This window comes from Podarcis filfolensis (assembly GCF_964270895.1).
Source record: "Podarcis filfolensis genome assembly, chromosome: 7".
Lineage (NCBI taxonomy): Eukaryota > Metazoa > Chordata > Lepidosauria > Squamata > Lacertidae > Podarcis > Podarcis filfolensis.
Genome location: NC_139603.1, coordinates 61,459,010 through 61,486,975, shown reverse-complemented (window position 1 = coordinate 61,486,975; position 27,966 = coordinate 61,459,010). Strand labels below are relative to the sequence as shown.

The 27,966-nt window shown below is 41.9% G+C and overlaps 1 protein-coding gene across 1 annotated transcript in view; it reads right to left on the bottom strand.

Moving 5' to 3' along the window:
* Positions 1–24,142, bottom strand: part of ZC2HC1A (zinc finger C2HC-type containing 1A) — a 31,481-nt gene extending 7,339 nt beyond the window's left edge. Inside the window, exons 1-6 of the mRNA XM_083623412.1 lie at positions 23,835–24,142; positions 9,773–9,849; positions 8,902–9,018; positions 6,604–6,745; positions 2,888–3,036; positions 1,634–1,709 (exon numbers count right to left, since the gene is read on the bottom strand). Of these exons, the coding sequence (XP_083479538.1) occupies positions 1,634–1,709; positions 2,888–3,036; positions 6,604–6,745; positions 8,902–9,018; positions 9,773–9,849; positions 23,835–23,850 (577 nt within the window). The 5' untranslated portion in view covers positions 23,851–24,142. The remainder of the gene's footprint in view (positions 1–1,633; positions 1,710–2,887; positions 3,037–6,603; positions 6,746–8,901; positions 9,019–9,772; positions 9,850–23,834) is intronic.
* Between the last annotated feature and the right edge of the window lie 3,824 nt (positions 24,143–27,966).

The following is a 27,966-nucleotide window of genomic DNA, read 5'->3' as shown; positions in this document are numbered from 1 at the left end:
TTGCCCAGAATTACCCAGAAGACTTCAGGCTGTGTGGGGGTTATGAACATAAAAAAACTTTTTCTGTATTAAAAATAATAATAATACAGTTCTAGTTCAGCATCCTATTTTTCATAATAGCCAACCAGATTTCAAGCCAGGTTTCCCCATCCAAACCCAAAGCTCTATGCAATAGAACATACTGACTCATTATTCAGGAAGCAAATCAATACCACAAACAAAGCTAGCTGCGCTACAAGTCATAATTTAATGTATTTTACAGTAGCCATGCAAATGTTTATAAATAAATCTGTCGGTATTCCAGCATTCGCCATATATCATCTTCCTACCCAATCACTGAAATGTTCTTCTCAGGTCAGGACAAACAAGCATCATAGTTTCTTTGCGTAGTTTTAAATGGCCACAAGAAGCAACCACAACAGGCACCACAAGAAAGCAAGAGAGGCAATGTACACTGTCTCGAAAGCGTAGCTTTTTCTCATCTCCTACTCTCCTAGTGGTAATACTGCCTTAGTAACAGGCCTAAAAGCAATGCACAATTGTTTTCAAGATTCTAGGTAAAGGTAAAGGGACCCCTGACCATTAGGTTCAGTCATGGCCGACTCTGGGGTTGCGGCGCTCATCTCACTTTATTGGCCGAGGGAGCCGGCGTACAGCTTCCCGGTCATGTGGCCAGCATGACTAAGCTGGCAAACCAGAGCAGCGCACGGAAACGCCGTTTACCTTCCCGCTGGAGCGGTACCTATTTATCTACTTGCACTTTGATGTGCTTTCAAACTGCTAGGTTGGCAGGAGCAGGGACCGAAGAACAGCAGCTCACCCTGTTGCGGGGATTCGAACCGCCGACCTTCTGATCGGCAAGTCCTAGGCTCTGTGGTTTAACCCACAGCGCCACCCGCGTCCCTTTTTCAAGATTCTACATCTCACTTTTAAAGCAATAAAATAAATCTTTTAACTTTTAAAATGTGGTGACTGAGAAGAACACAAAGAGTTTATCACAGTGTGCCGCCTCAAAGCATTCACTCAATCACCTTCTGGTTATACTGTACATAGTTGAGCCACTGGTCTACCTAGCTCAATAGTGTCTACACTGACTGGCAGCAGCTCTCCAGGGATGTCTGTACATATCAGAGATGAATCCTGCTACTGAACTCTGTAGCAACATTTGCAAGTAACAAGCTCCATGGGAAGGTACATATCATTGGCCTTCTGTTTCAACTTGAAATTTTCCAGCCGTGATGATAAATACCAATAAACCATGGGAGAGCTGGGGTAGGGAAACCAGATGTGGTTGGTTTGCAATTCCCATTAGCTTCTGTCCATATAGCCAAATGCCAGGGATAATGGGAGGTGCAGACCAACAACCTGCTGAAGACTACAGAAGTTTGCATGCACACTGCAATAGCTTGGGTCCTTGATTCACATAAAGTAATGGCTGCAACAGCCAACTGTAGACATCTCGTACCAAGGATTCCTCAACCCCCAGGAATAGAGGAAATGGGGTGGCAGGAAAACTGTGTTCCATACATGGAAAGAAAATCAGGATCCAAGCCATTATATCTGTTAGCCTTGAGGCAATATTTACTCATGCAGTCCTGATATGCAACTACAATAACAATTTTATTGACGTTACTTGGTTGTGGTAAGCGTGATGAGGCTGGTGGTGTTATTCCTGATGGAGGCATCTTCTTTACTGATGGCGACTTGTACTGAAACAGACACAAAAGCCGGTCATTGAACAGCTCAGTCATACAGTTCCATGTCTTGAAATGCTGTAATGATCAATAGCTCTGTATCTCATGGGGTGTTTGCAAATGTACCTTAAAAAGAGGGTTCGAAATGCTGTGGTTTTTTCACTTCATCCAGGAAAATCTAGCGTCTACTCACCTATTACTATGAAAAGAACAATGTACATACCAGATATTCCAATGCTGATTTAAGTAAAGGCTGAGTGATCATCTTTTTATATGTTCGTAAAAAATAAAAGGTGCTGGATCAGGTCCAAGGCCCATATTGTCCAGCACTCTGTTCTCACAGTGGCCAACCAAACATTCCTGGGAAGCCCGCAAGCAGAACCTGAGTGCATCAGAGCTCTCCCTACCTGCATTTCCTAGCACCTGGTACACACAGGCATGATTCTTATAGTGGAGGCAGAACACAGCCATCATAGCTAGTAGCCATTGATATCATTGTCCCTCATTAATCTGTCCAATTCTCTTTTAAAGACATCTAGGGTGGGAGATACCACCATCTCTTCTAACAGCAAATTCCATAATTTAACTATGTTTTGTGTGAAGCAATATGGACACTTCCAACATTCATCTTGGATTCTGATAAATTCCAGTAGTCATACCTTGGAACCCAAACATCCAAAGGGGCTTCCACGGCTTCCGATTGGCTGCAGGAGCTTCCTGCAGCCAATCAGAAGCCGTGCTTTGGTTTCCGAACGTTTTGGAAGTCGAACAGACTTCTGGAACGGATTCCATTCGACTTCCAAGGTATGACTGCATTATAAAAGTGGGAGAAGAATTTTTCTTTACCAACTTTCTCTACACCATGCATAATTTTATACACCTCTATCAAGTCCTCCAATACTTGCCTTTCCTCCGAGTTATAAAGCTGCAAATGTTGTCACCTTCCTCATAGCAGAGTTGCTTCATCTTCTTGACCATTTTGGTTGCCCTTTTCTGAAGCTTTTCCTGCTCTACAATTCCCTTCATGAGGGGAAGTGACCAGAACTGTACACAGTATTCAAAGTGTGACTGCACCATAGATTGGTATAACGGCGCTTTTAAATTTTTAATCCCTTTCCTGATGATCCCTAGTATGGAATTACTTCACTTCAGGCAGGGTTTATTATTCATCTGAGCAAATAATAATAATTCACCTGCGTTCGGGTAGGAAGCTTCCCTTTAGAATCAGTAACCACTTTTCCTTTATTAGTAATACGCGCTGCCTGTTCTTTGCAGAAATTGATGTGCCGATCAGCTGCACTTTCATTAAATCTTCTCTGGCAATATGGGCACTGGATATAATCTATATTCATCAGCAATTCATGAGACACAAAGAACAGTACAGGTTATTTATTAATTTAGTCACTCTGGTTTTATCCCAACTTTAACTCTAGACCAGACCCACAAAGTGCATGACAATAAAAACAGAAAACATAAACTGCTATAGTATCTGAAACAGCATTATAATTTAAACATGTTAAAAATCAAAAGCAAGTCAGTAAAAATCAATGAAGATTCCTGAGTATTGAAGCCATCAGCATTCAAAAGCCTTCCCAAAAAATACAAATAAAAGCCAAAAGCAAATGGGTCTTTGCTTTTTAAGGAGGTAGGTCCATGTGATAGAGGCCACTATTAAAAGAAGTCTGCTGAACAATACAAGCCTAGCTTTTGAGTGTTAATGCAGGAGGAGTACCTGGAGCCTGCCTGACCACCTAATCCCAAAATAGCAAGTTGAAGACTGACAAATAACTCCTAACCCTAATATGCTTTTTCTATAGAGGTTTCGCCACCACCTCAACCACTGGGATAGGCAATGAAGGGAGATTATCACCTCTCAACTTGTCTTAAGTCGAGACTTAACAAATCAAGTTGAGCAGGAGTCAATCAAGCAGGTAATTAATATGTTAGACCTTTCCAATAATCCTACAGCTTCAGATGATGAAAGTTAGAATTTACAACTGAAAGTTAGAATTTACAACTGATTAATGCATTAGATGTTTCTAATACAGTTGTACCTCTGCTTATGTATCCCTCCAGTTACGTAAACTTTGGGATACGTAAGCAGCAAACCCAGAAGTATACTTCCGGGTTTTTGCCACACGCGCATGCGCAGAAGCTTTCTATGTACTGCGCACATGCGCAGAAGCGCCACCTCTGGCAGCAAATTCCTCGTACTGTGGCCAGGGCTCCGGAACAGATCCCGCTCGCAACCGGAGGTACCACTGTACAAAGTCAGTGGCCAATGTGAAATCCAGCTGGAATAGATCTGAGTGACTGCAAAATCTCAACACATATAGCAAATATACACCTTTAAGTGCCAGGCAAAAACGTTCCTTTTTAACCAGGCCTTTGGCTGATTTGATTGACATGCTATGCCCTTTTAAAATGTGGTGGGGGTTTTTTGGGGGGGGGTTACTGGGTTGTTCTTATTATTTTGATTATGTATTTTGTGGTTTTATATTTTTATTTTATTCTGTGAACTGCCCTGAGACCTCTGGGTACAGGGCGGTATATAAATTTTTCAGCAACAACAACAAGTAAGTCACAGGGAACTATTCTGACCATGTTTAGGGCCTTTAACCAACTGGAAACTTTCTGTTAGACAACACAGCAGACATCACAGTAAAGGAGAAACACAGGAGGTTTTGCCATCACTGGCAAGGAGTACACTTTTAAATTAGCTCAAGCTTGTGTTTTGTCAGACTTCTTGGAATTTTCTGTCACTGACACTCCAAGCACTATTCCTGCTGTCTCATCTTTTGCCGGTACAAGATGCAGCAAAACATTTTGGGAACCAAATATATAGCAAGCAGACTCAGCTATTGGTTAACTATAAGCTTTCCAGATTATATCTGAGTGCCATCGAAGTACTCCTACAAAGACAAAAATGTGAAGAGGAGAGCCTAACAATAATTTTATTATTTAGACCCCACCCATCCGGCTGGGTTGCCCCAGCCACTCAAGGATCTAATGGCAGCTTGGAGAACTTTCTCTTACAGACATGTAACTTTTTCCAGCATTGCAATTTTTGACACAAGAATGATTCCATCACAGCACTTTAGGAAGGAGAATAGACGGAAGAAACAAGATTATATCCACGGCTGTGTGAAGCCCAAGCTAAAAAAAACAACATTAAAATTCTGCATAACTTATTTTATATTGCTTATTCTGTGATTTTATTCTTAGTATAATTTATTTTGATTTTGCTAGATGCGAAGGTGATATTCAGCTTTGCTGGGCACTTAAGTAATTCCAAATACATAAAACATTTATTCAGGAACATCCCTAGTTTCAGAGATTTCAGTGAGCACTGCTTACTTAAGCAGTATCTTTGAAGTCTATCTTTGCAGCCGTAACGGCTAAAAAAACTCATCTGGAGGAAAGTGGAAAATGTTGATGCCAAGTTACCGCCATTTTGTCCCGCACCTCTATTTTATTTTCAGTCTCTACCTTCTCTGCAAGTGCAAGGTCAAGTGACTAAAGAAAATGGTGCCAGTCACCACCCTCTACTGAATTGAAAAGAAAGAATTCCTAACACTAGGTGCTCTGCTAGGACATGCAAAAGCCAATAATCCCTTCCACCCTAATGCAATCAGGACTAGGGACAGATGAACCCATAAGAGTCTGGCCCGTCCCAGTTCTCAGAAGGGACAAGACTACATCTGTCACTCGTAGATATTTAATGGATTTTAAAAAAAATCTACCTGAAAACAAATGGTAAAATAATAATAACAAGAACTTAAAAGGTAGTCTAAAACTTGTTTGATGCTTGTTCCCCTCCCCCTTTTCTTTTAAACTTCTAAAAGTATAACACCCAGCCCTCTTGGCCTCCACACTGTAAACACTGGGGGCAGCCATGTTTTTTTGCCATATAATTTCCCTAAAGCAACAGGACACCATCAAGCTCCATGCCTCACAAGGGGACTTGCTGTAAGTGCATTCAAAGTGCACAGCAACAAAAAGTCTCATGTGCTAACCACTACAGGCTGCGGCAAGCAATGTGCCCTATTTTCAGAAAGGAAAACAAAACTCTTTTAAATGAACAGAGGCAGAACAGAACCCTCCAATCGCCTCTCAAATGATTCCACGGGGCTGCAATTTTTCAAGTGAACCACTGATCCGGGATCAAATCAGGCGAGTCCATTCTGCAATCTGAGCAGGGAAAGATTGACACCCCACATCCCTAATCAGCACAACACGAAACTACTAATGGACCGACAATGTTTTATTTTATTTAATAAAATTTATACACCTTTGGATTGTAAAAAGGCTCAAATCACTTTACAAAATATCAATAAACCTGTGTTCTTTTATGCTCTAGTACCAAGCACAGCCTTGCTGAATCCTGCCTCTCTTTTCAAGTAGCTTCACCATCTCTGCCCTTGTTGTTCCCCTGGAAAGCCCCTTTCTACAGATATCTAAATTTTGTATTTCTAAGACTATAATGGGTGTGACTTCTGAAAGTGTGATTTCAAGAGCAGACTTACTGGTCCTCACTCAGCCACTTGGGATGCCTGTTTCTATGTTCCATCACCCCCTGAACCTGCCAGCGGAAAGCTCTGCCATGGCCTAGGAGAATGCCTGCTCTTTTAGGATGCCACTGGGATCCTGTTTCCCCTTCCCTTCATCTGTGCATGTAAGAGGTAAATCTCACCTTCTTAGTCTACCTTGCCTGCAGGCTTTTTGGATTAATTCCTTGCCCTCCCATTTTGAGGCAATGAAATTCCTTGAACTGTACGTTAGTTTTGTTTATGACCAGACAAAACACCTGACCCTTTGAGAGAGACAGGCTGTGTCTGTCTAGCCATTCATTAGCAATATTGCTCAAAACAGATGCTGCAGTTGAAGCCCACAACGTCACATTACATACCAGGATCGTAAGTAGGGGGTGGTGGAGGTGGCAGTTTTCCACCTTCTTTAAGGACCTGATCAACTCCTTTGGCTGCTCGTATAGCTGCTATGAGTTCCTCATGCTTTCTCCTCCAGTTTGATTGTTTCTTTGGGGGCTCCGGCTAAGAAGACAACAGAAGCAGCACACACACAAATTAGCAATTTGATAAAAGTGATTTCTTCAGCTGGGCATACAATATTATATATAACACCACTAAATACATATCTTCCCTTAACCATGAAGTAATGTTGCTTTTCAGGAGATAAGCAGAGTTTATACAAAAGCTGTATTTATATCCTTTGACAGCGAAGTTGTGAGAGCACTTATGAAACAAATATAGAAGCAATACATTTAATATTTCATTAGACACTGCTGACAGTGATTTCCAAACAAGAGCTCTGTATACCTAAGCGGACGCAATGTTCACCTTTTCCATGGTTGGTCCTATACACTGGGTTAACCATTTCACTCTTTTGGCTGTATCTTCCTATTGACATTATTTACTTATCTCTGTGTTTTTGTTGTTATTTAAAGAACGCCATGTGTATAAGTCACCTTTCTGGTCCATGGAAAATCACTGCTAATGCTACAATAGCATGTCCAAAAAACAAACAAAATCCTGTACCAGTAAAACCAATGGAAACAAAGTTTTGGTTACTATAACTCTGCCCACCAATCTAACTGATCTCAAAAGCCAATGATATCAGCAGGGTCTCCCCAATACCTATCTTGAGGCACAGCCAGACTCATACAGGTAGTCATTCAAATAACCTGACTTCCAGCCACCTAGGGCTTTAAAAGTCAAAATCAGTACTGTGGACGCTCGGGTTGCAAACGTGATTCATGCAGGAGACATGTTCGCAACCCGCAGCGCCGTGTCTGCGCAAGCGCGGGTTGCATTTCGGCGCTTCTGTGCATGCACAAAGCACAATTTAGTGTCTCTGCATGAGCGCCGAAACCTGGAAGTAACCCGTTACGGTACTTCCGGGTTTGGCGTGGTGCGCAACCTGAAAATGCACAACCTGAAACATCTGTAACCCGAGGTATGACTGTACTTGAATTGAGCCTTAGGACTGCATCAGTAATTAGTGCAACTGGTACAGAATCAATAAAATATGTTCTGAGAACCTGGGTCAAGTGAGCACCCAAGCAGACATAGTCTGCACCAGCAGAACTTTCTGAGTTGCATTCAAAGGCAGTCCCCTGTAGATATGACCTATGTGGCCAAGTTAGGAAAAGTCATTATTTGGGAATCACTAGTATCGCCTGCTTTCATTCATAGTTTGGTAATTAGCTGCTGTGTTACGTCTGTTCCACCAAATATTGTTATACAAAATAAACTCCAGGTGGTGTACGACTATGCAAGCTTTTGATCTTAAGCATCGAAGACATTTTGTGTAATCAAACAGCTTGCAGACTTCTATACCAACAGAAACTGGGCTAGCACATGATGTATTTCCTCGTTTTGTATACCACACAAGAAAAACTAGGCTTCTGAGATGCAGCATTATTCACACACAATTTTTCTCTCTTTGCTGACTTAAAAAAAATCCTTGCCACTGAATCTGTGTTCAAAGCCAAAGTCCAAGGCATGCAAAGTTCATAGTAAAATATGGCCCTGCTCTAGTCTTCCATGCTTGTTGGAACTCCTTTGAGAAAGACAACTTTTTGTTATGGACTTACAAAGTGGCTCTACTAATGCTCCGTAAAACAGAAGAGCCTAATAAGCACACTGGCTGAGATCCTAAGGAGGAAGCAAATGTCGCTGAACAATTACTTCTAAGTACAGTCATACCTCATGTTGAGTCTGCTTCAGGTTACGTCTTTTCAAGTTGCGTCCCGCAGCAACCCGGAAATACGTGAATGGTTACTTCCGGATTTCGCAGCTCGTGCATGCGCAGAAGCGGCACTTCTGGATGTGAACGCTTCGAGTTACGGACATACCTCTGGGATGGATTACGTCCGCAACTTGAGGTTCCACTGTAATAATGCTCAAGCTTGATTTATTCCCGATTCCATCATGCCACATATTTCAAATCCAATATTAATTTTACAGTCAGTATTTTTTAAATATTTAAATTTTATCCGAGCTAGGATATTGTGTGATGTATGCTGCTTAAGGCAATTACCACTCCCCTGCTGGATTGATTATATCCCATAGATTGTTATGAATAAACTTCCAAAGTCATCACGTACACGCAGCTAATAATTGAACTACATGCCCATGGACATACAGTTGTCTAAAAAAAGGGAATATTCTAATGCTCCAGTACCTACCCGTGGCTTCAGAGGTTTGACGGTGGAAATATCAGTTCCCTCCGCTCTCTGTCTGCTGGAGTCAAACGCTTTTCTTTTTTTATTAGCAGCTCTTTGGCAAATGGGAACATGCTTCTTCTACAAGGACAAGAGGAAAGAAATGCAACATTTTTATTTCGAAAGCAGGTTTCCTCCCCTCCTCCTACTAGCCATCCCATCAAATAACCAGGGAGTCATGGGAGGATAAAACTTATATGTATTCTTCGCCATCCCACTTTATTCAATAGTATAAAACAAAGTTGAAGTTTCAAATGCAAACCCATCCCATAATATACTCAGGACTTTTATGAATAGATTCATTAATACTGACCAAGGCTGCATTCATAGGACACTTTACTCTGTCTCCCCAACATTTCCTTACCTTTATGTGATCATTCACATGATACAAAAGTCATTCCTGGAAATCTAGATGAAGTTCAGTGCTCATTTCCATATTAATTGTTTTCATAAAAAATCCATTTGCAACCCTGTTAACTTTGAAAATCATGAGTTTTGTGTTGTAATTTTCCTGCAATTTCATGGTCAGGGATTTTTATTTTTTTAAAAACAGTTTTATGTTGTGTGTCTTTGCTTCTCAATTTGATCTTTTTACATGGTTTTGTACGTTTTGTGGTGTTTTATGCATTGTGATTTCCCCATGTCTGAATGCAGCCCATATTATTAGGAACAAAACCAACCATGCCTGTAACTGCTTAAATGTATTTACAATTAAGTAGTATACAAGTTCCATCAATTAATTAAATAAAACAATTCAAATTGGCACAATAGCTTCACTTCTAAATGAAGGGTTAGACAGGAACATGTTTTTAAGTCACCCGACTTTTATACTCACTAATGCATTTGGGAAAAAAGTCCTCCCACAAATCTTGCATGGTAAAAGATCTTCAGCTGGTCCCACACTTCCGTTATCTTAAAAGAAACACAGACATACATTATAGCATTGCAATTCCTACTTAACTCTTAATCTGCAATTATATTTATGCTTTCTGTAAATTGCTAAAAATTAAACTACAATAAAGTCAGGCATTAATTATAATAGAGCTCACAGGAGTCATTCATAAAATTGCCTGCAGAGAGTGAAATGATCTGCATTTCTCACATGGGAACATTAAAAGTTTTTCCTTCCATGAGCAGGAATAGAAAACCTGTGGAAATCTATGGTCTTTAGTGATCTAATTATTGATTGAGGCAGTGCCCCTAGTTTCTAACACTGAAATCCTACCATTATAAAATAGAATCAATCAGTATCTGAAGAACTGCACTGCTGTGTAATATTTTGGAGGAGCTGAATAAAAGAGGCTAGATATGCAAGAAATTGTCTACATCAATAAATAATTTTTAGCACACAACTCCACCAGACAATACACTCATTTAAAAAAATTAAACTATGGGCAAAAACAAGGCCTATCAATGAGGTGTTGCATAGTTTTGTACATTGAATAAGACCGTGTTTTCTGTTCAGCAGAAAACAATGACTAGATAAGCATTCAAATCTTTTTGTTCATTTTAAATGAAGAAGCATAAAAATCAACTATACTGACAGCAAAGAAGGCCGCAGTCCTTCATCGGTATTTCAAGCAAATGTCTAAATATTACTATTCATTACCTCAACCCAGACAAGAGAAAAAGGAAAAGCTTATCATCCTCCTTTTACATTTCTTTTATGGATTCTGTATTGAGATTGCCAGCAAAACTCTAGATACAGGATGATCCTTTTGTTGAGAGGACTCCCCCCCCCCCATAAAATCACTCATTAGATCATCATCAAGTATTAGCCAAATTCCCAATTAAAATTGCCTGTGACAATGTACTAAAATATTGTACCAATACACAATAACTGTATCAGAATAACATATTATAAAAGTTCCGCTGCTGAGAAACCTCTTAAAGGGTAGGAAACTACAAGAAGGGAGCAGCTGGACTGGAATGACTTATGGTATCAGTTGTCTTTATACCAGTGCACAGAGAATGGAAAACAAACAAGATGAATTTGAGCCCTCAATAGAGGATGACAAATATGATCTAATAGGCATTACTGAAACCTGGTGGGATGACATTAATGACCGGAATGTAAGAATTGAGGGGTATATGGCCTATTCAAAAGAAATAGCCCAAACAGGAAAGAAGGAGAAATAGCATTATATGTAATGGATGCGTACAGTTGTGAAGAAATCCATGATTTAGAGCAAGGAATTCAGTTTGAGAGTGCATGGGATAAAAACTGTAGGAGAGGGAAACAACACTGACCTCTGCTATAGACCTCCAATCCAGACTAAAGGCTTGGATGATACCTTCCTACAGCAGATTACCAAACATTCAAAAAGGAGAGACATAGTAGCTGTCGCAGACTTGAATGGCCCCAATACTTGCTGGAAGTCAAACTCTGCCAAAAATGTAAGGTCCTATAAATTCCTCAATTGCCTCACTGACAAGAGCAGCAACTCCTCACTGGCTTTCTTCTCTTGATAAAGAACATCTCTCACCCCCACTCCTTCCCCCATAGATTAAATCAAAGAGCAGAGTAAATGACAATGTCCAGGCCAGGAGGACAGGTCGGTCCTGGCATATAGTCCTGATTTGATGTCAATTAGAATCATTACAAATGGAGCTCAAAGGAGCTACTGCCCTCCCTTGCCCATGTCAGTGCTGGTTCTGTTTTGTGCTAATAGCATAATGACAGTGTACAGCACTACAGAACACTCAACAAATAGTGTTGTATTGTTGCAGCCGCACTACTTTTTTTTTAGTCTCCCTATGTGAGTGAACTACTGTTCTTGGCAGATGTCCAATCAACTACAGCTGTATTTACAAAAAGAAAAAAAAGTAATCTATTAGGAAATTGAATTATTTCCTTTGTACTTCAACTGAGGAACAGAAAGAGAAAAGTCATTCTCTTTTAAAATGCACAAGAAACAATTATTGTCTCGTTTTTCTCATTAAGTTCATATATGAATGGACTTTTTAAAAAGTAGGTTTTTAAAATACAAATAAAAAGACCATCAGAAAGAAAAGTTGCACATTCTCATAATCTAGAACCCTCTAGACATACAGCCACAGGGTTTCCTCCCCATGGAAACTGTTTCAATCAATCAATCAATCAATCAATCAATCAATCGTTTTATTTGTATGCTGCTTTTCCAAAGCCCAAACCATGCTCAAAGTGGCTCACAACATACGGTGGTACCTTGGTTAAGAACTTAATTTTTTCTGGAGGTCAGTTCTTAACCTGAAACTGTTCTTAACCTGAAGCACCACTTTAGCTAATGGGGCCTCCTGCTGCTGCTGCGCCGCTGCTACATCATTTCTGTTCTCATCCTGAAGCAAAGTTCTTAACTTGAGGTACTATTTCTGGGTTAGCGGAGTCTGTAACCTGAACTCTCTGTAACCTGAAGCGTATGTAACCCGAGGTACCACTGTACATAAAACTACAGGCGCAACGAAGTAGCCATAAACAATAAACAAACACTGAAAAGTACACAACCAAATTGAACAATTTTCACATAAGATACAATTGTAAGATACAACAAATTAACAGCAACAACCTCCACCCAACAAAACATGCTAAATAATGCCACAGCCCACTAGTCTGTTCACCAGACTCAGCTTTTGTAGCTGGAGTCAGTCAAGGCCCTGCCCTCCCAGACCACGTGGGAAAAGGCCTCCAGGACAGGGACAAGGTCTTCTAGGACGCACAGCCAAGATGGTCTAAAACCCTGGAGAGTTGCTGTCCGTCAGTGTAGCAGATAATACTGAGCTCAGGAGAGCGAGGAAAATTCTTAGGGACGTCTCACGCCCTGGCCAGCACTTCTTTAATCTCCTACCTTCGGGCAGGAGATAGTCAGCCTCACCAACAGGTTAAAGAACAGTTTTTATCTGTGGGCTGTTGGGCTGCTGAATGGGAAAAAAGAGTGGTGTAATTGACTTCTGACAAGCACACAGAGCGCGAACAAGACTGAGTGTATGGGGGGGGGATTGTTTAATTTCACTGCACACAGGTGGTGTAGTGACAATGAAGATTTTATTATTATTATTATTATTATTATTATTATTATTTAGATGAACTAATGGTATGACTCAGTATAAGACCATGTCCTAAACTGCTAAGACAAACTGACTTCATACAATAACTTTTGTAAGCTTGAATAAGCTTCTTTATTTAAAAAGTATCCTCTGCTGAAGTTAGCTTGATGACACTTTATATTTAAGCACTTTCCTGGGATGCACAGGCAACCTGGAACTGCATGCATCCTTCTTCTGCACCCTGCACAGAAGTAAAAGCTGGCTTCAGAGGAGGGAAACCCTCTACTCTGCACCCAGCATGGAATTACAGCACGGTGCTGCAGGAGTCTCTAATATTTTTATTTATTATTATTATTTGCATCTAGTAACTTTTGTGAGTTTATTTACAAAGCTGGATTACACAATCAATAAGATCCAACATCCTGTAAGCCTTCATTGAGACACTTAACAAAGAAAAAGGGGGCGTGGAGGTTAGGTTTGACTCAGGTTGGCCATACCAGGAAGTCTCACAGGCCTTTATTATCAGATATAATAGCAAAGAAATTCAACTTCACATTCAATCTGCATACAGCAGTGGACCACCATTGCTGTTAATCCACCTTTGCTTCACATAGCAAAGCACCACTTATCATCATCATCATCATCATCTAACTTCCTATATTATAATTCTGATACATTTATTCAAGTGCCATCACTTACACAACCAAAATGATATTAACTACGCACAAGACTGATGCATCGGGTATGGAAGAATATCTAGCCTTGCAGAAGCAGCGTAACAGTAACAGAGTGTGTCTACAAACAGCTCAACCGATTGTCATGGGTAGCGGATCAATGGCAGCAATCTTGCTACTGCGTGCTCTTGTGAGTCTATACAAGATCAATGAAAGAAAAGATATCACTGGCCCTATTCCCTAACTATCAGTGGTATTTAATTATGCATGCAAGCTTCAAGGCATTTTCTGATATTTGTCTTTGGAACATGAAGCAATTCACCTCTCAAAGAAGTCCTGGAAAAGATTATACAAAGAGTGACACAAAGATCAGTACTTGGAAGCTGGCTTCCTCGTACTGACCTCAGAAGTGTTTTTCAATAAATATGCTGCTGACACTTCCTGACTCAGCTATCAGTAATCGAAAATATAATTAATGGGAACTCATCTTTCCTTTGTGTATATAATGAAGGAAACTGTTTTGAATGGATAATGATAAATATTCTACTGCCATTCAATCCTGCATCTTTATTTATAATAATAATAATAATAATAATTTATTATTTGTACCCCGCCCATCTGGCTGGGTTTCCCCAGCCACTCTGGGCGGCTTCCATAGAAAACCAAAAATACACTAAAATATCACAGATTAAAAACTTCCCTGAACAGGGCTGCCTTAAGATGTCTTCTGAATGTCAGGTAGTTATTTATCGCTTTGACATCCGATGGGAGGGCGTTCCACAGGGCAGGCGCCACTACCGAGAAGGCCCTCTGCCTGGTTCCCTGTAGCTTTGCTTCTCGCAATGAGGGAACCGCCAGAAGGCCCTCGGCGCTGGACCTCAGCGTCCGGGCAGAACGATGGGGGTGGAGACGCTCCTTCAGGTATACTGGGCCGAGGCCGTTTAGGGCTTTAAAGGTCAACACCAGCACTTTGAATTGTGCTCGGAAACGTACTGGGAGCCAATGTAGGTCTTTCAAGACCGGTGTTATGTGGTCTCGGCGGCCGCCCCCAGTCACCAGTCTAGCTGCCGCATTCTGGATTAGTTGTAGTTTCCGAGTCACCTTCAAAGGTAGCCCCACGTAAAGCGCATTGCAGTAGTCCAAGCGGGAGATAACCAGAGCATGCACCACTCTGGCGAGACAGTCCGCGGGCAGGTAGGGTCTCAGCCTGCGTACTAGGTGGAGTTGGTAGACAGCTGCCCTGGACACAGAATTGACCTGCGCCTCCATGGACAGCTGTGAGTCCAAAATGACTCCCAGGCTGCGCACCTGGTCCTTCAGGGGCACAGTTACCCCATTCAGGACCAGGGAGTCCTCCACACCAGCCCGCCCCCTGTCCCCCAAAAACAGTACTTCTGTCTTGTCAGGATTCAACCTCAATCATCTTTACATACCTTTCGGATATATTCATGCAGTGAATTTTTCGGGGGGGGGCATAGGGGTACGCATACCCCTAAACATTTTGTGAATCTAATGGGAGAAGAAACTAAAAAAATTAAAATTTTAAGTTTCTTCTCTAGCACAGAGAATTGTCAGTTCCGTTGCTACCCCCAATGGCGGCCTCGTTTCCTGAGTCTCAGACAGAATGAGAGTACACCTAAACATTTTTTTTGGGGGGGGGAAAGCACTGTATTCATGTATATGTCAAGCATGCATACCAATTACAATACAGTATATGGATTGGACTCCAATTCAACACTTCAGAAAAATGCTGGTTAGTGGTTCTGTGTTCCCTGCTGTAGTTTGCTCTGAATGCAGTTGTTGTATGCTAAATAAGTTCAAAAGACAAGGTAAAAATATCTTAAATAAAGACTGGAGATGCAATGTACTAGAAGGCAAAGTTGAAGGTCAGAAACTGAGAAAGCTTTGAATAGATGGTCACTTTAAAAAAACAGGCCAACTCCATAGCATCCTTAAATGACTGTGACATTTAAGAAGTACAGTAGTGACCTAGATAGCAAGGAAAACCAGACAGAAAAAAGAAGTACAGTGGTATTGTAACTTTCATAATTATGCAGAATGTATCTTTATTTAAGGGACGTGGGTGGCACTATGGGTTAAACCACAGAGCCTAGGACTTGCCGATCAGAAGGTCAGCGATTCGAATCCCCTGGACGGGGTGAGCTCCCGTTGCTCGGTCCCTGCTCCTGCCAACCTAGCAGTTCGAAAGCACAAAGTGCAAGTAGATAAATAGGTACCACTCCGGCAGGAAGGTAAACGGCATTTCCGTGTGCTGCTCCGGTTCGCCAGAAGTGGCTTAGTCATGCTGGCCACATGACCCGGAAGCTGTACGCCAGCTCCCTCGGCCAGTAAAGTGAGATGAACGCCGCAACCCCAGAGTCGGTCATGACTGGACCTAATGGTCAAGGGTCCCTTTACCTTTTATCTTTATTTAACTTTCACAATTGAGCAAACCAGTGTTAAAAAATGAGATATGAAGGCTAGGAGCTAAATGGCACCTTAAACCTAGGTTATAGGCGCAACAACAGAATGTCTAGGTGTGCTTTTTTAATAACAATATAAAGCTGAAAATGAATGAAAAGCAGCTAAAGTATGTTCATTTTTCACATGCTCTAGTCCTTCCTCTGCCCAACCCCCTAAAATTATTAAGAGGGTCTCTTCTCCAGTCTTCAGAGAGTAGCTGGTAAGCGGAAAAAAGGTCCTCCTTTCCCTCCATTCCAGTTTTAATCTGAAATCTTAGGCGCAGCACTGTGCCCAGAGCTCAGAAACTGCTCGCGCTAATGAAATTCCCAGTCACAAAATGAGAACAATGAGAGTTTTGAACACTGGAGCAAAGAGATGCATTTTCTATTGCCCCTGAATAACAATTTGTACTTACTGCAATTTCTTCTTTTACAGTATTATTAAAAATAAAGAGCTTGGAGGTTTTATTTATAATTAAATAGAACACAAATACAGCCGAATAGATAAAACACACACGAAAGAAGCCCTGTTATTTGCACGTGGTTGCATCAAGTGGAGACATCTAGCCTGGACCACATGATGCCCTCCAACTGCTCTTGGATTACCACTCCCGGCATGGACAATGGTTAGGGCTCATGGGAACTGTAGTTCAGGGACTCAGCTATACAGCCGCAAATAAAACATTTTAAGTGTGTTGTAAAGTGCAATACACAAATGTGACACTAGATGGCGATGGTGAGCAAAGGAAAATTCAATATATTTTTCAAAACTTTTTTTTAAACGCATTTTCACAGCGTTTTTTATATGTGTGTAGATTCCACCCAACAATGCCTAGAGGCCATTGGGTACCATGTTCTTGATGGAAAGTTGCTTTGTTAATTTTAAAACATAAAATATATTGTGTATATCCTGGTTTGATCACCATTTTGTGCCATAAATTCCTCATATTATTTTTGCTTTCTCACACTGCAATGACTTATCAGCTACCCTGATAAATCAGTTTTAGTCATCTTACTCCAATGAACACTTACGTAAATAAAAGGGGGAGGGACATCGGGGAAACCTATATAGTGGAACCTCAGGTTGCGGACATAATCTGTGATGGAGGCATGTCTGCAACCCACAGCATTCACATTCTGAAGCGTCGCGTCTGTGTGATTTGGCGTTTCTGCGCATAGCGCGATTTAGCACTTCTGCGCATGCGGCGAAACCCAGAAGGAACCCGTTCCAGTACTTCCGGGTTTCCCACGGTCCGCAGCCTGAAAATACGTAACCTGAAGCATCCATAACATTAGGTATGACTGTACAAGACCTTACCACCCAGTGTTTAATTCCCCATGGTTAATTAGTCCATTCTACATAGACATATATTTAAGAACTGGCATTTTTTAAAATAAAAAAAAGTTTGAAACAATATTGAAGCAATATGCCTAATAAGCTCTTCATACAATCAACACCAAGAATCTGCACAAATCTCATATTAAGATAAGCTTTATATTTCAACATGCATGAATACCCTACAGAGTAGCAAGTCTCTAAGGAGAAAAATAAAATGAGATAAATCATTAAAACAGTAATGATCTATGGCAAAACTGCTTAACGGATTACTGCAGAAAGCACTAGTCCAATTACCTGCATTTCTTCAACAGGATTAAATTTTCTTCTGTTGTGCTACCATCTTTTTAAGATTAGTTGTATTTCTAGTTATCAAGAGGCCCTGCTTGAGTTTGCAACCTTGGTGTTATCCAGCTGGCAAGTCCCACAAGTTTTTTTAAAACTAAGAAATTTGACACATTCCATAAATAGTCTATTATAATTTCATTCCCAGAAAACTTCAGCACCACTTTTTTTAAGGAAAAGTACTTAAGGCTGTTCTCTAATCCTAGATTCGCAGACAGTGGTCAATAAAGGCTGAAAGAATGAGGAATAGCATAATCCCTTCTCTAACATAAGCTACTGGTGAATAATTTTCTAGGGCACAATATGAAGCAGAAGATCCATGCTCCATCAGTCAGAGCAGTCAACGCTAGACTAGCCAGAACAATTATATTCATCACTACAGATTAAGTACTTTGTCTTTTAAAGCACTTACTGGGGCGCCTGCTTCCTTTCCACGCCATCCCATTTTGTCCAATGTTACCAGGTCTCCTTTTCTCATGTCCCAGTCTTTCCTATCACATTTTGGCTGAATAGACAGCACATGAGTGTTTTAGTTGTCTGAATATTTTTTTAAGCAGCGTAACTCTGGCAAAGAAGCTCAACCCCTAAGAGTGCATCGCTGTAGCACAGATCATCGTGAGTATGAGCAACCAAGTCAAGAAAGAGAAAAGGTGGGCATCTGTTTTCTGAAGCCTGTGAGAAACTCATTGTAGAATACTGAAATATACTGCTAGAAGATTGCCAAGATACAACTCCTGTATGATGCCCCTTGTAGCTTGTTATTGCCAGCTATTACTTGTTGGATTTGCTGCTAGATCTCTTATTATCTACTGCCAGGGTAGCGTTATTACTACTACTGCAGGGTAGTAGCCAAATGTGGCTTTACTTTTCAAGTGTCGCCTCTGTCCTTTTCCCTTTGGGATCTCATGCCCTTCTCTTAACCTGTGTTTAAGTGCATTGAGTGGCTGTATGGTGTGATGGTGGTTAGTCATGCTGATGACACTTTTCTGTATAATAATGATGTGAGGTCTGTATTTAAAACTGACTAGTATAGGTAGCCAGGATAACAATGGAGTGTGCACACAGCACTTTACATCAGTGCAACAAAGCATTCCGGGAGCCTGTGATGAAGCCACAATGCTAACATCACTACAGCCACCTCTCCAATACAGCTCCTTGTAAATCTTGCAATCACTTACTTTATTGCAACAGCTACTAGGAACATAAACATAGCCGCCTTATCTTCAATCAGGTCACTGGACCATATAGCTCAGAACTGTTTACACTGACTAGCAGCAACTATTTGGGGTTTCAAAGAGGAAACATTCCCACCCCTACCTGGATAATGAATTTTGGACTTTCTAAATGCAAAGCAGACACTCTGCAACCCTTTACTGCAGCTGCACACTTCAATCCTCAGTTTTCTGCAACAACCCATTACAGAAACACTTAAAGTATATTGCTACAAAAATGTGCTTATCGACAATGTGAAGCAAAGGACTATTTATGGCCTCCCTGTCAGGGGACACCCTTAGCTAAACTTGAGCAATGTGGTTGTGGCAGCAATAAACTGAAGTTTTACATTAACGTTCTTAAAGAGATAGGAATGCAGTGTTTCATTAAATCATGAGTATTTTGACTCATTAAGACGATTCCCCTGATTTACACATATACACATAATACATACATCTTAGCCATGGGGGCAGGAATCATCGAATATAATCAGGCTTTTCTCTCTCTCTCTCTCTCTCTTATGCTGGAGGAAAGGTCTCTTGTTAAGGTAGTGTTGCTGCAAAAGATGCATACATCACCTAAAAGCCAAGACCAGATGACAGAGCGGATCCAGGCACTCTTGGGAGGAAACTGATTTTCTAGATCCATTTCCATTGGGGTTTAGGCCTGGTTTTGACCCAGAAACTGCTTTGGTCACCCTGTATGACCTCTCTTGGAAGACAGGGGAACTGTGCCCCTGTTAATGCTCCTTGACCTCAACCATGACCTTAACCTTCTGGAGTGGCTGTCTGAGTTAGGAGGGGGCGGCACTGCTTTGCAGTGGTTCCAGTCCTACTTGGATGGTCGGTTCTAGAGGGTGATACATGAAACCACTGAGTTTTGGAGTACTTTGTCAGCATTATGCTGATGGCACACTTCTCCTTTACATCTGCAGGTGTAGCAGCAGATCTGCTGGATCGTTCTTGCCTCAGTTATGGACCGGAGAGCCAATAAACTGAAGCTCAATCCAGGTTAGACTGAGGCATAGATAGGATGGATGGGAGGTTTCCTGAACACATAACATCAATCTGAGTCTGACTTGCACTGGCTGCCAATTAGTTTGTGGGCCCAATTCAAAGTTCTGGTTTTTACATATAAAGACTTAAAAGGCTCAGGGGTGTAATACCTGAAGGGCCGCCTCTCCCCATATGAATCAACCCAGACTGTGATCATCATCTGAGGCCCTCCTTTGTGTGCCCCCTCTACGAGAGGTGAAGAGGGTTGCTCCCCATTTGTAGAATATTCTCCCCTGGAAAACTCACCCGGCACCATCATTATTTACCTTTAGGCACCAGGCAAAAACTTCCCTCTATAACCAGGCCTTTGGTTTTTAATTATTTGTGGCATTTTCGAAGTGGATAGGATGTTTTTTTAATGCATTTATTTTCCTCTTGGACGTTTATTGTCTGTCTGCTTAGTTGTAAGTGCCTTTGGGTTTCCTGAGCACTATAAAAGAACTGACAAATTTAATAAACAAAAAGAAGAAAGGAAGTATTTTCATTTGGAATCATTGCTTTATTGAATTTTATATTTCAGTAGAATTGAAAGGATGAAAACTCACAATTAACCTACAATATTTTTTTTTAGCTGAGCGACAGCCCTGAAAAGATGTAGGGTTTTTTTTTTAAATGCCAAAACATTTCCCTTTCTGAAGGGTATGTACACATATGCCTAGAATATGTGAAACAACTAAAATTTCTAATAATAGCAGTACTTCATTCTTTCACATGAAAGAGAAAACTATCCCCCACTGGAGAGGCCATGGTTTCAATGCCCCTGAAGAGGCTGTGCGACTCTTTTGCCCCCTTTCACCACCCCTAAATCTCAATAGAGGCCACTAGAGTGAAAGTAGGTAATGTAGGAGACTATTAGTTATGCTACTACAAAATGTGCTGTGATTTGCATGGCTTAAGTTATTTGATTTTATCATGTTAGGTCTGCAACTATTGCCTTAGTTGTACATCTAAACTGTTTTAACTATGGTAATCTGATTAGCTTTTAGTACTGTTGTGTTGGGCTTAGGTAGCAATCCTCTACACAAGAAGCTGGTGTAAATTAAGCTGGTGTAAAGTTACACCAGATCCAAACTCTGTTCAGTCGCAGGGCTGCTGCTGGCAGAGGGAAAAGAAGTCTTTAAAATAGTGTTTGAGTTACACCATACTTTTTTGCCAGCTTAATTTATGCCAGGTTGCAAGGTCACATGACCAAGCTGAGTGAGTTTAGGATCCAGACCCCACCCCTATGGTCCTGTCTCTGCCATGCCCTGCCCCCATCTCTTTTTCAGGACATACTTTGACTGAGCCAAGGATGAGGGAGATAAGGCACTAGATCCTAACCTGCTCACCTTGGTGAATCTGGCAGTAGGATGGCTCCCTTAATGTTTTATTGCTAGGGCTGGTTTGTTGGTTCTCAACTAGGAACCACAGATTACCTCAATTACTTCTCTTGTTTTTGTTCCCATGCAGCTATTCTTACTACGAATATTGGTTTTTTAACTGTAAGAACAAAAGAATCACCTGCTGGTTCAGGCCAAAGACCCATATAGCCCAGCACTCTGTCTTCCCATTGGCTAACCAAATGTCTATGGGTTGTTTGCAAGCAGAACCTGCATGCAGCAGTGTCCATACCCTAAATGTCAAATGAAGACCTGCATAAGCCAAGAATTCTGGAACATCTTGTCTTTAACAAGAAGTAGGCATATACAAAAATCCTCCTCTCATGTTTTCAGACATTAAGATGCAGGAGTGCTCCTGCAAGTAGCTTCAAGACAATAACTAGAATCCTTCAGTGAGCATCAGTTTTAATAGGATTTAAGCAGAGGAATGCAGTCCAAGTGGGAAATTGTCCTAAAGGGCTACCATTTTCAATTCTTTACTGAGGTCAGTTCTAGTTCTAGTTATCTGAATGTTTTTCTTAGTTCTTCTAGTTCTAGTTATCTGAATGTTTTTCTTAGTAAAACATCACCTCCTCTTCTACAATGCATGTAAGTGTGAAAGATTATAAATGTCATAAAAACATTTCTTCAGTGCAATTGTTAGAATTGTGAAATAAATAAATAAATAAATAAATAAAACAGATGACAAACCGCCCAAAATAATGCTGTCATCACCCTCAGAATGTCAGCTGTCCACAGCAGAAATAAATGAGTATATTGTTGGCAAAATGTGACAAGAATGCTGAGTAGCTAAGTAGAGGGAACTACTATACATGTAACATTTTAAAACAAACGATATATTAAAGGCTTAGGAAAGCAATGAATGCTCAGCTTGCACAGCCAAAACTAGCCATACAAGGTCATTGCTCAGGAATGAGAAAACATGGGCATGCCAAGAGAACTCAGCCAAACACTACTTCACCATGGGGGAGATATGCTAAGCCAGCAAAGGACTCCTTCCCAGTCTAAAAGGTTTTAGGCCTTTCCGCACAAATGGAACTGAAATCATCTTTCCATGCACCCGGCTTCCCCTCTTGCATTTCCCACTGCTGCAACAGAAACAGAAAACTTTCACCAGGTGCTAGAGTAGATACCTGCATTAAAAATGGTTCTTTCAAGTTTCCTGTGCCAATATCCTCCATGTGATGCGTTCCATGCCACAAGCAGTCCCTCCCAATGCTCCTGAAAGCACCCTTCCCTCCCCCTCTTGTCTTGCACTGATTTTTTTAAAAAAGCATGTGAAGACCTCATCATTCCCACCTTCAAAGAAACAAGATTCACAAAAACAGTTATGCAGTAAGGAAGATAACATTGAGAAGCTCGGGCCTTAAAACTTGTCAGTTTTAGATAGGAAGAGTCATTGTTGCTGTCGCTCTTTTATATTATTACTGTTGTTCAGTGATTTTTTTTCTGGGGGGACGCACACCCCTAAACGTTTTGTGAATCTAAGTTTGGCCTCACTGAGGGGCAGTGTTTCAAACTGAGTAGGAAAATGAGAGTACCCTTAAACATTTTTGGGGGGAGCACTGCTGTTGTTGTGGCTGTTGTTGTTATTATTATTGGCTTCAGCAGCCTGCCAAGCAAATCCCTGAGAACCTAAAGGCGGCCTGCATGGGACTAACCACCCACTGGACCCTTCAAGTCAACCTAGCTCCATTGAGTAACAAGCCCATCCCTGCCTTCCTCCCCGTCTGAGGAGCAGACCTTGCCCAGGACCGGATTTAGGTTTGATGAGGCCCTAAGCTACTGAAGGTAATGGGACCCTTTACATGTCCAGCTGTCCTTTGTCAACAACAAATTGTCGCTGTTTTTGTGTGTTGAATATATGGTCATTTATGGAGACCCAATAGGTCACTGTTGCTGTATGTAGGTTTTATTTTATGTCTTTTTTATCTTCTATTTTGGAAATGTACATCCAGGGTTTTTTTCCCTTTAATTTTTTAGGGAGACCCCGGGGCCCTAAACTATAGCTTGTTTAGCTTATACGTAAATCTGGCACTGGCCTTGCCCCTTGGCGACGAGTTCTGCAAACAGGGAAAGGAAGGGCTGGGCAAGGGAGCAGCAGCAGCAGCAGCGCACCAAACGGCCGGGGGGGGGGGGGAGGCGAGGCGGAGGCGCTTTACGCAGGCGGCTTGCGCCCACCTCCCCGGCCCATTCTCGGGGGTCGGCGAAGGACCTTCTCCCGCCGCCTTCCCGGAGGAGGCCACCATTTCTTGCCTCCCTCCGGCACCTCCCTTCTTCCCAGCTCCGGAGAAACACACAAAGGCTCGGCCCTCCTCTCTCTCTCGCGCGCGCGGGGCGCGGCGGCTGCAGCCTTTTCCTCAGCGGAGAAGGCCTCTTCCCCGGGCCTTCTCCTCGCATCCCTCCCTTACCGTCCAGCTCTTCCATGGCGCCGCCGCCCCTTCAGGCTCCAGCTCCCCGCCGCCGCCGCGAGTGTGGCCGCTGCTGTAGCAACCCGGCCGCCTCCCCGGCGTCAGCCTCCCCCGCGCCCATTGGCTTCCCGGCGCAAGGAGGGGTGGGGAGGTGGGCGGCGCGGCGCGCGCAGTGCGCATGGGATGGGCCGCCTTTGGAGACGCCCGGGACGCGTTGGGTTTTTCTTCCAAGGTCGCCCGGGTGTGATTTTCACAGCACGGTCCAGCCCGTGGGCGTTTGGGCGTTGACCTCCCGCCACGATTATTTCTCAACGTTTTTCGGTAGCCTGAGGCGTCTCTCTCTCACACACAGGAAAAAGAAGAAGTCTTTTTTCCCCACCCCATGTCTTTTGCAGCAGCGTGACGAGCAGAAATGCAAGGAATGTTCCGCAGGAATATCTTTCTCTCTGCAAGGGGTGATTCGCGTAGGGGCGTGTGTGGAGGGCGTTAGGGAAAGTGTGAGGTTTTCCCCACCCAGCCCGGCAGGCTAAAGGGACAGCAGCAGCATCGTGGCGAAAAGAAATCAAAATCGCAGCTTTTTGCTGGCGTGCACCTGTTGAGTTAACTAGTGCGGTGCATGGCTGTTAAAAGGAGATTTGCCGGGGGGGGGATCAGATGCAAGAAAAAAGCGGGGGTTCTTGTGCATATTTAATTATATAGAAGAGGGAATTTCAGCAGGTGTTGCTTACAGGCTATGATAATACCTCTTTCCCTGATGGAGAGAGGTGTGTGTACTTCGTGTGGTTCAAAAGTAGCCTAATGTACAAGCTAACAAGGCACATCCAGTGCATCGCCCACTTTTGTACCTGTCTTTCTGCCTGCTGCTGGCATGTGGCCCCACAATATTTCCTGCAATTGAATGTGGTTGCCTTGAAAATTGTTTTCCACCCCTCTGCTGCAATAGCGAAATAATCATTACAAGTATTCAGGGTTTTAGGCAATGCTTTTTTAGGGGGGGGGGGATGCATGGGTACACATACTCCTAATCATTTTGTGAATCTTTGTACTTTTGTCCATTTACTGTATTTATTTTTCCTAATTTGAACTATAAAATGGTGATTTTCTTGAGTCAAAATAAGAGTACCCCTAAACATTTTTTTAAAGAAAAAAACTGGTTTTAGGATTTTCTGTGTGTAGTGTTGTAGGATAAACTTCGTCATGGCCTCACATATCTCTCAGAGATGAGGCCAAGAACACTTAGTTTTACTTAAAAAAGCAAAGAGGCTGATAGAAATGCAGTAGGCAAACCAGAATTTCAAATGCTACTTCTAGTTGGATACACACTGTACTGTACATTCAAAGCTCATCTGAAGCTCACGGTTTCCTCAAAGCATTCTGGGCACTGTAGTTTGCTAAGGGTTGCTGGAAATAGTAACTCCTTGAGGGGTAGATTACAGTGCCCAGAATTTGTTGAGAGAAATAATGTTTTTCCCCTCCCTCCAAAAATGTAGTGTGCACACTGCTGGCGTGCTGCATCTAAGATGGTTTGTTGTGAAGAGGAATAATGAAGTGTTTTCATACATGAAGCTTACATTCATTTTTCATTAAGCATATGAAACATCCCCACTATCCCCCAATCCCCATTTTCTGTAGTAATTAAGTTGAAATACATGTAACCGAAACTATTTCCCATTTATCCATGCTTCCATTTCCCTCCCACTTTGTTTTCCTTTTGTCTCTTAGATTGTTCTTGTGGTTTCGGATTATAGGCTCCTTGAGGAAGATTTCACCTTCTTCATGGTAAAGCACCATGTACATAAATATGCACACACACAGTAGTACACTCCCCCCCCCCATTGAAAATATCCAAAGGTGCTCTAGCAGACTGGGTTTCTTAGGGTAGGACATATCCGGAATACTGCATTCGGCAGCAGTGTCCTAGCAGAAATCAGAAATGTCCGGGAAAATCTGGATGTATGGCAACCAGCAGTGCCATTTTGGGCGCTTTTCCATAATAGCTCAAAAATGGCTTCTTTTTTGCAATTTTGCCAAAAAAAGCTCAAAACTTTAAGCAACTCAACAACTTTTTTGTCTGGATTTTCACTGTTTGAAATATGGCAACCCTAGTTTTCTTCTTTTGAAAACAATCCCACACATTTCAAGCTTACAGCCCTTTACCAAGGACATGCCCTGCTTACAACTCTTCCTAGGAAGATCAAATGATATTTCCTTGCAACACATTTCTGTCTCAACATGTGCATGGTATACAAACACACACCATTCCACACCCCTGCCATGGAATCTTCACACTGCTTTTAAAACCCAGGACAGATCTGGTTCCACTTTCAATATTTGTCTTCCAAGAAGCAGTGTTGGAATTTTTGAAGAACTTGCAGTAAATGTACCTTAGATTGCCTCGCAGCCTCAGATTACAGAACTCCTCCAGAGTATGCCTTCATTATACACCTTTAGGCACCAGGCAAAAACGTTCCTCTTTAACCAGGCCTTTGGTTGATTTGATTGACAGCCTATGCCTTTTAAAATGTGTTGGGGCGTTATTGGGTATAGGACAGTATATAAATTTAATTAACAACAACAGCAGCAGCACCTGTTCCCCATAAAGCTGACAAGCAGAAGACAGGAGACACAATGGTAGGCAGCCGCAAAAAGTAAAGAGGTAATTGACTTGCTAAGTGGAGAAATTGGTGGGCAAGGGCAAGGAGATGTGAAGAAACTGATGCATTGTAGGATTTCAGAAATGGAGAATGGTTTGAATGGATTGAAGAAGGAACAAGAGCTCATGGAGTAAGTGTGAGAAGGTCAGCAGACCCCCAGTTATCAACAACCTAAGCATCCTACAGCAACAGTATATCACACCCACAGAGCAATAAGAGAACTGTCATGGACACCCTAGCGATAAAAAGGGACACCCTAACAAGATAAGGGAGTTGTGTCAAGGATAAACTGCTTCTCACTCTCCACGATAAAGTGAGAAGACAACAGTTAAAGCTAAGATCCCAAAAGAATATAGACACTGGATTGAGACAAAGTTCCAATTGTGGTTCTGCTGCTCAGGTGTTGAGATCCCAAGACAGAATGATAATCTTCAGAGGTTTTCTTTTGGCAAACATCATCTGTTGATGGAGAAACAGTCTGCCTCAAGAGAGGCTATATGCTGTTCGCTTCCTTCCGACCCTTTTCTCATTCTTTCTTACATTTTATGCACCACCAGGTTAGGTTTTATGCTAATGCATGGTAGATCTCTGGATGATTTGCAGTAGATCAGCAAAGGTTTCTTATGGCTCATCCACACCTTCCTTGAGTGTGCATTGTAAGTTGCTTTGCTCCCCTTAAGATGTTCCCATGGTGTTTCCTGGAAATCACTTTTGTCCCACACTAATCCTTCATTTAATCCAGATTTTCTCCCACCTCCCCAAATCTAGAAATGAGGATGGAAAGTGTTTTTAAGGACTGGTGGGCATTTGCCTCGCCTGTGTGTGGTGTTTGGACAACACCTGTCTACAAAAATTCAAGAGCTTGGTCAGATGGAGAGGATCTTGGACCATCTTCAAAATATGCAAATACCTCTGGGGGGAAATCAGAAAACATATAGTTCTAAGTTTTTTAGCTTTCTTTGCCAAATCTGTTATTTTCTCAGAGCACCAAGCATCAATTTAAAAAATTTAAGGTGGTGGAAAGAGGGAAGGTATCCAGGGGGAAAAACTCCAGCAGTCCCACCCACCACTGTACCCAATGTGTTCTGACTATGCACAATTTTAGGCGTGATCACTGGAATGTAGCCCCTGTGTAAGTTGCAGGCTTACTGTACTCTGATAGGTTTAAGAAATTGTTCCACAAATTCCATTCATTTCAATGGAGGTAAAACAGAACTTCTAGGTAAATTGTGCTCAAGAACTAGGGAAGAAGGGACTTCTTCAGATGTTGAAATTTAAATGTGGTTCCCACATTTACAGAGTCAAAGATCCTATCTAGTGGAGAATCAATGTGCATGCCTGGACAACTCACATGCTGTAATCTTGACACATATTTGTGCAATCACTCTCCCACACTATAACTTTGTTTGAGGTGAATTAGTCACATGAACTGGGCATCCATGCATATAGGCCAATGCATGGAGCACATAGCTCCCACA